General features: G+C 49.9%; 6 protein-coding genes across 6 annotated transcripts; 5 read left to right on the top strand and 1 right to left on the bottom strand.

The window, feature by feature from the left end:
- Positions 1-95: 95 nt before the first annotated feature.
- On the top strand, positions 96-3,125 carry VPS34 (phosphatidylinositol 3-kinase). Its single transcript, XM_019128670.1, has one exon. The coding sequence runs from the start codon at positions 304-306 to the stop codon at positions 2,863-2,865; it is 2,562 nt and encodes an 853-aa protein (XP_018985495.1). The 5' UTR covers positions 96-303; the 3' UTR covers positions 2,866-3,125.
- A 329-nt stretch (positions 3,126-3,454) lies between these two features.
- BABINDRAFT_161145 (syntaxin-binding protein) lies at positions 3,455-5,504 on the top strand. The gene has a single exon (XM_019128669.1). The coding sequence runs from the start codon at positions 3,501-3,503 to the stop codon at positions 5,331-5,333; it is 1,833 nt and encodes a 610-aa protein (XP_018985494.1). The 5' UTR covers positions 3,455-3,500; the 3' UTR covers positions 5,334-5,504.
- A 665-nt stretch (positions 5,505-6,169) lies between these two features.
- On the top strand, positions 6,170-7,898 carry BABINDRAFT_161144 (RuvB family ATP-dependent DNA helicase pontin). Its single transcript, XM_019128668.1, has one exon. It carries the CDS (start codon positions 6,306-6,308, stop codon positions 7,689-7,691), a length of 1,386 nt encoding a protein of 461 aa, XP_018985493.1. The 5' UTR covers positions 6,170-6,305; the 3' UTR covers positions 7,692-7,898.
- Positions 7,879-8,448, top strand: BABINDRAFT_161143 (uncharacterized protein). Its single transcript, XM_019128667.1, has one exon. The coding sequence runs from the start codon at positions 7,934-7,936 to the stop codon at positions 8,147-8,149; it is 216 nt and encodes a 71-aa protein (XP_018985492.1). The 5' UTR covers positions 7,879-7,933; the 3' UTR covers positions 8,150-8,448.
- A 206-nt stretch (positions 8,449-8,654) lies between these two features.
- Positions 8,655-9,587, top strand: COQ4 (ubiquinone biosynthesis protein; the record flags this gene model as incomplete). The annotated part of the gene is made up of 1 exon (XM_019131708.1): positions 8,655-9,587. One exon carries the CDS (start codon positions 8,655-8,657, stop codon positions 9,585-9,587), a length of 933 nt encoding a protein of 310 aa, XP_018985491.1.
- A 316-nt stretch (positions 9,588-9,903) lies between these two features.
- BABINDRAFT_35424 (lipoyl(octanoyl) transferase) lies at positions 9,904-10,824 on the bottom strand (the record flags this gene model as incomplete). Its single annotated transcript, XM_019131714.1, has 1 exon — positions 9,904-10,824. The coding sequence occupies one exon, from the start codon at positions 10,822-10,824 to the stop codon at positions 9,904-9,906; it is 921 nt and encodes a 306-aa protein (XP_018985490.1).
- Between the last annotated feature and the right edge of the window lie 569 nt (positions 10,825-11,393).

Below are 11,393 nucleotides of genomic sequence, written 5' to 3'. Positions count from 1 at the left end.
TATAACATGTAGACATTTCATGGATATACACAGAATAAATTAGAAAATAAATTAAATCATGTATTTAAAATTTATCATTAAACCCCTCAGTCTCAGATAATGCTTTGAGAACTCCGAAATTAAAACACAACCAATCCGAGAATCTTTTCCTCCAACCCCCGTTCCGCGTGCTTATATCACGTGACCAAGTCAGATTGTACCTTTTCCACGTGATTTCCACCGGCTGTTATCAAAACCTCCACCAACCTCACTCAATCCTTCCGTAACCTCCCTTGTTTCAAACCATTCGCGCTCCCACTTTTGATGGACCTGAAATCTGTCACCTTCTGCTTATCCAAGGACCTAAACATCCCGGTGCTGATCAAGCTCCGCCACTTGCAGGGCAGCAGCCGGCTTTGTTCCGCCTCCAGCCGCGCTTTGGACCCCCAGAAGTACCAGACTTTATCTGAAGTTTCGAATAAAAGCGATTTGTTTGCAACTGCCCAGATCTTCAGCAGCAGCAAGCCGCTCACAATTCCGGTCACCACGCCATACACATCCTTCAAACAGCTGCGGACATGGGACCAGACGCTCAGCTTTCCGATCAACTATAGCCAGCTCCCCTTTGATGCGGAGTTGAGCATTCGGTTCTACGAGTTTGCGGCTAACCAAAAGAGCCTCTTTGGCGCGTGTGTGCTCCGGCTCTTCAACGACGACGATTGCACGCTCAAAAGGGGCAAGCAGAAGGTGCGCGTATTTCGCGAAAACGCATGCCTGCCCGCAGAACCTACGAGTGCCCCAAACGAGTTGGAACGTATGGAGGCGAAAATTCGCGAATACGAAAACGGAGACATTCCCCCGGTAGAATGGCTCGATAATTTGGTGTTCAAGAAGCTTGAAACCATGGCCAAAAAGAGCGATACGTTTGTAAAGCCCGAGAACGACTACTATGTCTTTTTAGACATGGCGCTCTTCGACTTGCCCATCGTTTTTACTGACATCAAGTACGTGACCCCCGCGTTGCCCCGCAGTGTCGCGATCGCGGCACCCCATACTGCCAGCTTTCTTGCGTACGAGAGTGCACGGCCCAAGGTGTTTGACCCGGACCAGTACCGTGAGGATCCTATCGAAATGAAATTCCGTAAGCTCGAGAGAAGTCACAAGGACGGGCCGCTAAACCGCGAGTTGAAGCCGACGCCGCGCATACGTGATGAACTCAACACAATCTTGAGCTACTCTCCGCTCCAGGCGCTTAAAACCTCAGAAAAGAACTTGCTCTGGAAGTTCCGCTACTACCTCACACGTGATAAGCGTGGGTTGACCAAGTTTTTGAAGTCGATCAACTGGAAGGATCAAGCGGAAGTCAATCAGGCGGTGGGCTTGCTTAGCAGCTGGTGCGACATCGAGATAGACGACGCCCTTGAGCTCTTATCCTCGAACTTCAACAACCACAGCGTGGAGCGCTACGCGGTGACGCGGCTCGGAAGGGCCAGCGACCACGAACTTTTGTTGTACTTGTTGCAGTTGGTACAGGCGTTGAACTATGCGGAAACAGCCCAGAACGACAGTCTCACGCTTAATGATTCGGTTCAAGGCCAGAGTGCATTTACGTTCATCGATGTGAACGACCAGGACGGTGAGCTCCCCGTCGAGCCCGCGAGCTTGTCTCCGCTCGCGGAGTTTTTGATCTCCCGGGCTATCAAGAACCCTACGCTCGCCAACTTTTTCTACTGGTATGTGAAGGTTGAGGCTGAGGACCAGAGGGACTCCATCTACTCCCTCACGCTCGAGCGGTTCTTGGAGGATATGAAGGCACAAAAGGACGGAAAGCTGAATCTCAAGACGCTCCAGCTCCAGATCGAGCTCTTCCGCAAGCTTACGGCATTGTGCGTGGAAGTCAAGCGGTCCAGAGACACCACCCAGCGGAAGAAGGAGTTTCTCCAGGACTGGTTGGCCGACCCAAAGAACAAGATGATATCGTTTGCGCCCATTCCACTTCCACTAGACCCCACAGTGGAGATCTGCGGGTGCTACCCGCCGGATTGTAGTGTGTTCAAGAGCAGTTTGTCACCGGTGAAGGTGTCATTTCTCACGACGGACGGCAAGACGTATCCGCTTATGTTCAAGGTGGGTGATGACTTGCGACAGGATCAATTGGTGGTCCAGATCATCACACTAATGGATAACTTGCTCCAAAACGAAAACCTCGACTTGAAGTTGACGCCCTACAAAATTCTCGCAACCGGTCCCACAGAGGGGGCAATCCAGTTTGTGGCGAATACAACCTTGGATTCGGTATTGAAGCAATATAACAACGGAATCTTGGGCTATTTGCAATATCACAACCCCGACCCTGAGGAACCGTTGGGGGTGCGACGGGCGGCGATGGATAACTATGTGAAGTCCTGCGCGGGCTACTGTGTGATTACGTACATTCTCGGGGTCGGTGACCGCCACTTGGACAACTTACTCATCTGCCCAACGGGCCACTTTTTCCATGCGGATTTCGGCTACATTTTGGGGTCAGACCCGAAACCGTTTCCGCCGTTGATGAAACTTCCGATCCAGATTGTCGACGGCATGGGAGGAACCAACTCTGAGAATTACAAGATCTTTAAGAATTATTGTTTCACGACGTACACGACGTTGCGCAAGAACCTGAACTTGATCCTTAACTTGTTCCAGTTGATGAAGGGGGCAAACATTCCTGATATTCAGGTTGAACCGGAACGTGCAGTGTTGAAGGTGAAAGAGAAGTTTGCGCTCGAGTTGACGGAAGAGGAGGCGATTCTCCATTTCCAAAACTTGATCAATGAGAGTGTGAATGCGTTTTTGCCGGTAGTGATTGACCGATTGCACAGTTTGGCGCAGTACTGGAGAGCATAATTGTTGTTGAGCAACCTCGAGCCATAGAATTCAAGAACTAGATCTAATTAAGACTGGAAAATTTCCCGAAGCACTTAGCGTAGCCAAAGTTAGATGTCTAGACGCACATAAACAGCCATAGCGTTGCCTCTTGATAAAGGTTGGTGTAGAGTCATCTTTTGTTCTAACTTATTGAGTGTAGCTACAGTTTGGGGTTTGTACGCTAAGGGAGATTCAGTCAGAAGTTTAGTATATTGGGTGAAATCCAACCTGAGGTGCAGTCATGTTTACAAGGTTGGTGCATTCCATTTCTATAGTTTTCGCTTCATAGCAAAAAAATGCCCGAAAGTAGCTTATGGTCTAGGCTTGAAAGAATAAAAAAAAAAAGTCACAAACAAATAGAGATTCTAGACTGCATAATAATTATATTTCTTTGTTATACCAGTAGGATCCAGTGGATACTACCGCCCAATTTACTTACAGGCATAATCGCAACATGCCCCAGGGCTTGTGCGCAAAAGCCAAAGCAAGCCAGCATTTCAAAAAGTCGTGCGCACGCCGTTCGCGCGACATCGAACACCTGTTAAAACAGAGCCCTCTCTTTATGTTCCCGCCCTTCTCCCAACCTCATCTCTAATCCCATTCACATTCGTACCATGTCCCTTAAAGAGCCTTCGACGTTGCGCGACCGCCAGCGCGAATGCTTGGAGCGCATGCTCAACTTGAACGCCGACACCCCTGCGGACACGCCGGTGTGGAAGGCGTTAGTGCTCGACACACGCTCACAGGCCATTGTGTCTTCTACGATGCGCGTGAACGACTTGTTGCGCTGCGGAATCACTGTACACAGCCTTATCAACGCGCCGCGTGCGGCACTCCCAGATGTTCCCGCGGTGTACTTTGTGGAGCCCACGGTGGATAACATTCGCCATATTGTTGCGGACATAGAACGCGACACCTACGCAGCGGTGTACGTTAATTTCACGTCTGCATTGCCGCGCGCGCTCTTAGAGGAGTTTGCGAAAAAGGTTGCGGTCGCGGGCAAGGCCGCACGTGTTGCACAGGTGTACGACCAGTGCGCGGACTTTGTGGTGACCGAGCCGGACCTCTTTGCGCTTGAACTCCCGGGCGTGTATCGCCAATTCACCTCTGCCGTCACTACGGAAGCCCAGATTGACACGTTGACATCACAGATCGCTGCTGGTTTGTTCGATGTGCTCAGCACACTTGGCAGCATGCCCGTGATCCGCTGCCCCTCGGGAGGCCCCGCGGAGTTTGTCGCGACCAAGCTCGACGCGCGCTTGCGCGATCACGTCGCAAATACCAAGGGTGCGCAGCCACACCGCCCCGTGCTCATTTTGCTTGATCGCAGCTTCGACTTGCGTGCGATGCTCGCGCACTCGTGGATTTACCAGTGCATGATCAGTGACGTTTTTGCACTCGCACGCAATACCATCACACTCACGGAGACGAAGGATGGTGCACGTACGGTGCGCAAGTATGACGTGGATCCGGGCGACTTTTTCTGGGCCGCAAACGCCGCTTTGCCATTCCCGGACGCGGTTGAGAACGTGGAGCGCGAGTTGGCCGCGTACAAGGCGCGCGCACAGGCCGTCACCGCAGCCGACACGGACGTGCACGATCTCGACGGTGCGCGCGATACCGCCCGTATCCAGCACGCAATCCTGGTGTTGCCCGAACTCGCTGCGCGTAAGAACATCATTGACATGCACATGAATGTGCTCGCGGCGTTGCTCGCGGAGTTGGAGACGCGCAAGCTCGATCGGTTCTTTGAGATCGAGCAGGGCACCGGGCCCAAAACTCAGGCGCAGTTCTGGGAGCTTGTGCAAGACACCGCCGCGCCCGTCAGTGATAAGTTGCGCACGTTCATGGTGTTGACATTGGGGACGGACCTTCCCGCGGAATATGTCACGAAGTGCGAGGCCGCACTTGAGGCACAAGGTGCGGATTTGGCTGCATTGCGTCACGTACGCCGTGCGAAGGAGCTTACAAAGATGAGCCGCACATTTGCCGCACGCGACGTCGCGCCTGCGCCGGCTGGTGCGTTGAGTGGTCTTTCATCACGCCTCATGGGTTTGACCGACGGCGGGCTTCTCACTGAGGGGGTAGGAAGTTTGCTCACGGGGTTGAAGCGGTTATTGCCTGAAAACTCAAACATGCCGATCACGGATATTGTGGAGTCCATCATGGAGCCGAGCTCTAAGCCGAGCGCCGCGACCGACGGTTACTTGTACTTTGACCCGAAAATGGCACGCGGCGGCGCAACGCGTCAGCCGGTCAAGATAAGCTATGCCGACGGGATTGTGTTTGTGGTGGGCGGTGGTAACTACTTGGAGTACCAGAATTTGAAGGAGTGGACCGCTGGGAAGCACGGTCAGACCCACGGCACCAAGCATGTAGTGTACGGGAGCACTGCAGTGGTGTCCGCAGAAGAGTTCCTTACGGAATGCGCGGAGTTGGGGAACTAGCGTGCAGAAGGGTTTGGGCCACGAGCGTGGTTTTCGTTAACACATAAGTCTAGCGGAGATTTTTTCAAGACTTGTATTCTACAAAACTAGTGTTTCCTGTTATCGTATGTACCCAGTGAAACATAGATCTAAGTGAAACATAAATTCAAGTGATAATTACGTACTGAAAGAAGATAATTTATGTCGTATTACGTACCTGTTATAGGTATGTCGATTCCCAAGTCAACTGCAATTTTAAATAGTTCAATATTCGTAGTACACCAGAGACGTGAATGTACCGCATTTGAACCATGTAGAAGTTTATCGCTAGCTATGAGACTAGTGGGGTATATTCAGACTTTTTTTTTTCTTTTTTTTTATTATCTATACCAATTTTACTGAAACCTGGCCATCAAAAAAGAATCGCTGTTGTGCAAATGCAAGTTTTAGCGTCTAATAAAACATTAATAATTATTCCATCTTAGTCCTTCAACATAAATTTTCTACCCCTTGACTATATTTCCGAGTTCTGATACAGTGTCAACCAACTCCATCGGCATGTGACTTTTTATTAGCCATTTAGCAATCCCGACGTATGACTTAAATATGGTACAGCACTCTGTATATCAGGAATGCATTGAAATCCCTGTAACATTCCAAGCCGTATTTCGCCAAATCCCATGCCTTAGGCTAAACCATTCCTGAGTGCAGGACTAGTTTTTTTTTATTTAGTCACCACCCCTTTGAGTCCAAAGCTCTTTGATTTATTTAAATATAACCTGCATGATTTCCATTAGGATATTGACCTAATCTACCGTTAACAACTTCCTGAGATCTAATTGTCTACCCATCTCCTCCATTAGGGTTGAACCGTGTTTTGGGTTGCCACTGCGTGCCTGCACCACTTTCCTTCGCACAAATCCTGTAAAAAATAGCCGCCAGAAATTCAACATTACCGATCTTGCTCTCTTCTTCCAATCCATACACACTACGATGGTCCAGATCTCTGAAGTTAAAGAATCCCAGGCGTCCCGCGAGACACAAACGAGAACCGCGGCTCACACCCACATCAAGGGCCTCGGGCTCGACGAACACGGGGTTGCGCGCACCATTGACGGCGGGTTTGTGGGCCAGAACGAGGCCCGTGAGGCATGCGGCGTGGTTGTGGACTTGATCAAGGCCAAAAAGATGGCTGGTAAGGCGATTTTGCTTGCTGGTGGTCCCGGGACCGGAAAGACCGCGTTGGCGCTCGCGGTGTCGCAAGAATTGGGCCCAAAGGTGCCGTTCTGCCCGATTGTCGGGTCCGAGTTGTACAGCGCTGAGGTCAAGAAGACGGAAGCGTTGATGGAGAACTTTCGCAGAGCCATTGGCTTGCGTATCAAGGAAACCAAGGAGGTCTACGAGGGGGAGGTTATCGAGTTGACGCCAGAGGAGGCTGAAAACCCGCTTGGTGGGTACGGAAAGACCATCAGCCACGTGCTCGTGGGGTTGAAATCCGCCAAGGGGACCAAGCAGTTGCGTTTAGATCCGTCTATCTACGAATCCATCCAAAAGGAGCGCGTGTCCGTTGGTGATGTTATTTATATCGAGTCCAACACCGGTGCCGTTAAGCGGGTGGGCCGCTCCGACGCTTACGCCACCGAGTTTGACTTGGAGGCCGAGGAGTACGTGCCATTACCAAAGGGTGACGTGCACAAGAAGAAGGAAATCGTCCAGGACATTACCTTGCACGATCTCGACATGGCCAACGCCAAGCCCCAGGGCGGTCAGGACGTGTTATCGATGATGTCGCAGGTGATTCGTCCGCGCAAGACCGAGGTGACGGAGAAGTTGCGCACTGAGGTCAACCGCGTGGTGTCCAAGTACATCGATCAGGGTGTCGCAGAGTTGGTGCCGGGTGTCTTGTTCATCGACGAGGTCAACATGCTCGACTTGGAGTGCTTCACCTTCTTGAACCGTGCCTTGGAGTCTGCCATTGCGCCAATCGTGATTCTTGCGTCGAACAGAGGCATGACCACCGTTAGAGGGTCCGAAGACATGGATTTTAAGGGGCCCCATGGCTGTCCGCCGGACTTGATCGACCGTTTGTTGATTGTCAGAACCTTGCCGTACGCGCAGCTGGAGATGAAGACAATCATCAGCAAGAGAGCAAAGGTTGAGGGGTTGTCGTTGACCGAGGAGGCCTTGGCCGAGTTGTCTGCCAAGGGGATCTCGTCCAGTTTGAGATACGTATTGCAATTGTTGACACCGGCAGGCGTTTTGGCAAAGGTCAGTGGGAGAGAGGAGATCACGTTGGATGACGTGGTGGAGTGTGAGATGTTGTTTTTGGACGCCAAGAGGAGTATCAAGGTGTTGGAGACCACCAAGGGCTATCTCTAGGAACCAGAAGCGGTTCCTGATGATACCAAGGGGAAAATGGCGTCTCCCTGGAACGGAACAACCTCTAGGCCTAGGAGGGTTTCTGGTGGTGCCAAATAGCGTCCCTGGACCCGACGAACTCTAAGAGGTTTTCTCCACACTTAGTACAAAGGTGACTCCACAATTGTATATTAAATAAAGGGTTGTATTTTATTTTAGCATTTCTAGACCGGTAGACTCATTCTTGCATTGTAGTACACTATATGGAGCTAATGATAAATATCCCGTCCAAACCAAGAAGAGCTACTAATGGCCTCTTTGAGAACTTACAAATTTTGAAAGGAGATTATTTGTATACCAAATACTGCGGCTATTACTTGGAGCAAACACATCCTATGGTTGCACTGATCACAACCAGAGCCTTAATAATGACCACTTCGAGTATACTTCTGACAGAAATTGACCAGTTCCTTTCATAGAGGGTGGAACCAATCATGTTAAGTGGTTGGTTGGATTCTGACTTGTAGACCAACTGGATGGTTCCTATTTGAAGTTATCAACTCACCAAAACAAACAAGCCTCATTTGAACGATATACAATACATGTGAGAATCTTTTTAGAGCTGTGAATGGCAACCTTTGGCTTTTCTACTCGGATCAGTTGATATGTTCACGTACTGGTTTTATACATCGGATATCAATGCGTTCGGCACCTATACCCTATCGCTTCCTAACCTTCTATACCAACCATTTCTTGGAACCACACAATTTTTTTTTCCTTAGCGGTTACAAACATAGCCTATACTTGACCTATTGCAATCAAAAACCTAAACAAGGACAATTTCGCTTACATATGATAATATGGCTCGAAGTGATATATGGCCGATCACGTGCTCCAACTGCAAGTCACCCCATGGGATACAAAACCGTCCGATCCAGACCTTCCCGCACCCTCCTCCACGCCCTCCACTTCATCTCTCGCGAAATGCTCACATCTACCCGCTTGGTACGGCATCCAGCTCATCGCAGGACATTCATTCTCAGTGTCTTGGGCATTGGTGCTCTCAAGAGTGTGTTTGCGCCGTTTGTCGAGTCCACGGCGTTGGCTACCCAAATGGAGCGTGGCGAGCTCCACTACAAGAACGCCAATACGGAGCTCAATCTTGCGAAATCCGAGGAACCCTGGCTTAAGAGACCCGAGCCAAATTACTTGGGCCATGTACCCTTGCATTCGGCGGAAAAGCTTGCGTTGTTCGTGGGTTCCGCAGTAGGCGCCTTCTTTCACCCGGAAAGAAACGAATTTATCGTGGCGTTGGGTGAATCCACAGCCATCACATCGGTTTTAAAGAAGTTGCGCCGCGAAATGTTGGCGAACCCAACCGGGCGCCGTATCCTCAGAGAGCGGCCGCGGATGACCTCTACGTCGTTGAACCTCGAGCATTTGCGGTCTTTGCCCGCCAGTACCCTCGGAAATACTTACATCCAGTGGTTGGATAGTGAGGGGGTATCTCCAGATACCCGTGAAGCTGTCAAGTACATCGACGATGAAGAGCTAGCGTACGTGTTTCAAAGATACCGCGAGTGCCACGACTTCTATCACGCCATCACCGGGTTGCCCATTATCTTGGAGGGCGAAATCACCGTTAAGTGCTTCGAGTTTGCAAACTTGGGGCTTCCTTTTGCCGGGATGGGCGCGGTCTTTGCGCCGTTACGCTTGAAACAGCCTCAATTGAAGCGCTTGTTGGGGGTCTACTACCCATGGGCCATCAAGAATGGGTTAAACGGGCAGAGCTTGATCAATGTGTATTGGGAAGAGTGTTTGGAGATGGATACAGGGGAGTTGCGAAAGCTGTTGGGCTTTGAAGAACCTCCGCCAGATTTGAGACAGATGAGAAGACTACAAAAGGCAAAGGCTTAGGATGGATTGGGATCCAGCACACGTCTCATGAATATATAACCGTTCGTTACGAATCATTCAGACTTATTAATATTTATAAAACGGTGGTAATGGGTCTGATCCTAAGATTAAATAGGTTTGGCTAGTAATTTTCCACTTCTGGTACATTCTCGTACCTAGGATATGGACGTTATGCGTTTAACAACCATTCATTAGAACAGTCCAATATCGCATTGAGGGTATTTTACTCCCAATGCTTATTACATACACCTCCTTACAGTCCATTAATCACTCCATCCCCGCTTGACACTAGTAAACTCAATAAATATTTTATCTTTTACTCTTCCCCGTCCACTTTCAACTCGTCACCGTCAAGGTGCTCCACCCTCTCGACCCCCAAGATGTTTCCCAACTCCTTGGCAAAACAGAAGGCCACATCTTTCACTGAACTCTGAACGCCCAAGGCCTCCATGCTGGTAGTTGTCTTGTCACTCAAGCCACACATAACCAAGTCTGCATCGTTCAAGTATCTCAAATCCGTCGCAACGTTTATGGCAGCCCCGAAAGACGTGATCGATCTTCGAGCATTGATCCCCAAGGCCGCAATCTTCTCCTCCTCATTTGCCCACACACCGGTATCGGTGGTGGTAATTGTCTGGATGCCAAACTCACGGGTACTGCTCCCACTCGCATAGTTTTTACCTCTCAACAACACAGCCTGAATCGCCTTTTCAAGCTTTGAAACATAGCATTTGAGGGAAAGATTTGAGAAAGACTTCAAGTCAAGGATGGGGTAGGCTACCACTTGACCCGGGCCGTGGTACGTCACCTGTCCACCGCGTTCCACCTGCACGTACTGGGCACCCTTGGCTTCATACTTTGCCACATCCGAGGCGGTTGTGTTCTGCTTTTCTCGCTTTCCACCGGTGTACGTTGGCTCGAACTCAAAGGTGAGCACCGTGGGACAAGGCTTCAAGGACGCGATCTTAGCAAGTAATTCCGACTCGTAGTCCGATAGCACGTAGCCTTGCTCGGCCACAGATTTCTGGTGTCGCGAGATCTTTGCTTCCATGAGCTTGAAGTCGAGATTTGCCCGCACAAACTTCTCCTGGATCTCCAAGCCCTCGGTGTACGGTCTCCGGGTAGGGAAATGGATGTGGCGCAAGGTCTTGGACGCTTCCCGCACCGGCTTCACCACTTTACACGCTTCGGTGGAGATGTAGCGGTAGAAGTTTGGGGTAACTACCTGGGTAAGCATTAATTTGTTCATAGCTGGACTCGTGATGGAGAAGAGAGAGATGTCGAAGTAGCGGCCTGTACTTAAAAATTTCACCTGCAGCTCGAAACGTTGGGTGAGATAACCCAGGAAGCGGGCAGAAACAAAAGAAGGGGGATGTTTAGAAAAGGAGACAGTTTGAATCTAAGAGAGCTTGGAAGGTATTTAAAAGCAGTTATTTTACTATTACCCGGGAGATTTGTTGTTGAACAGAGTACGGAGAAACATCTCCGAGCTTGCATATAAACCACGTCACGGCTTATCTATACAACGTTCAAATTTCCCGCTTTCTAGGGGAAACTTCATTGCCAGTGATCCATTATTACAACCTTTGGTTTTGCCAAAAGGAGTGGTTGTATCTACAACTTTGGTGTATTAGCGCCTGGTTGGCGTCCTCGATGATGCACATCCAGCCTGCACTTCATCTCACAATGCCTTCCTTATCGTTTGTCCTTTCGCGTATATTTCGGGGAAGGTTATTTATTTTGCCCTCTGGTCTTGTGCAGAGTGAAAAGACGTAACTTTGAAATGATGGACATGATAAGTGTAGT

This window comes from Babjeviella inositovora (assembly GCF_001661335.1).
Source record: "Babjeviella inositovora NRRL Y-12698 unplaced genomic scaffold BABINscaffold_5, whole genome shotgun sequence".
Taxonomy (NCBI): Eukaryota; Fungi; Ascomycota; class Pichiomycetes; order Serinales; genus Babjeviella; species Babjeviella inositovora.
The sequence above is the reverse complement of the archived record's forward strand: the minus strand, read 5'-3'. Positions and strand labels throughout refer to the sequence as shown.